This window comes from Propithecus coquereli, unplaced genomic scaffold (assembly GCF_000956105.1).
Source record: "Propithecus coquereli isolate 6110/MARCELLA unplaced genomic scaffold, Pcoq_1.0 Scaffold241, whole genome shotgun sequence".
Taxonomy (NCBI): Eukaryota; Metazoa; Chordata; class Mammalia; order Primates; family Indriidae; genus Propithecus; species Propithecus coquereli.
Window position 1 is genome coordinate 2,689,134 of NW_012147964.1, and position 595 is coordinate 2,689,728.

At 52.6% G+C, this 595-nt stretch overlaps 1 protein-coding gene across 1 annotated transcript in view; it reads right to left on the reverse strand.

Moving 5' to 3' along the window:
* The window catches only part of ATCAY (ataxia, cerebellar, Cayman type), a 34,779-nt gene that overhangs the window by 14,409 nt on the left and 19,775 nt on the right, over positions 1-595 (reverse strand). The window contains exon 4 of the mRNA XM_012646138.1: positions 66-205. Within this exon, the coding sequence (XP_012501592.1) occupies positions 66-205 (140 nt within the window). The remainder of the gene's footprint in view (positions 1-65; positions 206-595) is intronic.

Here is a 595-nt window from a genome sequence, read left to right on the forward strand (position 1 = left end):
TTGCCATTCCCCAGGAACTCCAGCGAGTCCGTCTCGTCGGGGGTCTCGATGTCGTCCACGTTAATGTCCAGGTCGTCAGGGGTGTCCAAGAAGTCGTCAGACAGCAAGGAGCCCTCACTCTGATCCAGGGAAATGTTAATTTCTGGGGCCACCAGCGTCTTCCTCTTGCGATGCCCTCCGTTGAAATTCAGCGTGTTGGGAGGGGCTGCAGGGAAAGGGGAAAAACAGAAAAAACAGGTTTTTTCTCTCTCTTTTTTCTCTTCCCCACTTTCTGACCTCGTGGGGACGGAGGGTACGCCCCATACACTGTAGCATTCAGTGGACATCCTTTCACGACAGCGGTGACTGCCACAACTGCTCTCCTATGGGGACGCTGCCTGCCTCCAAGGTCAAGGGCAGATGCTGGGACATTGGGCAGACCCGGGTTCAAAGCCAGACTTTGCTACTTACTATTAATAGCTTTGAGACGCTGGAGGAGGCCACCTCCACTCTCCGAGCTTGATTTAGTTTTACCATCTGCAAAATGGGACTCATAGGAGGTGAGTTGGGGAAGATCTCGTGGACTAGACCTCAGACCGTGTGTTCTTTTAAAAAA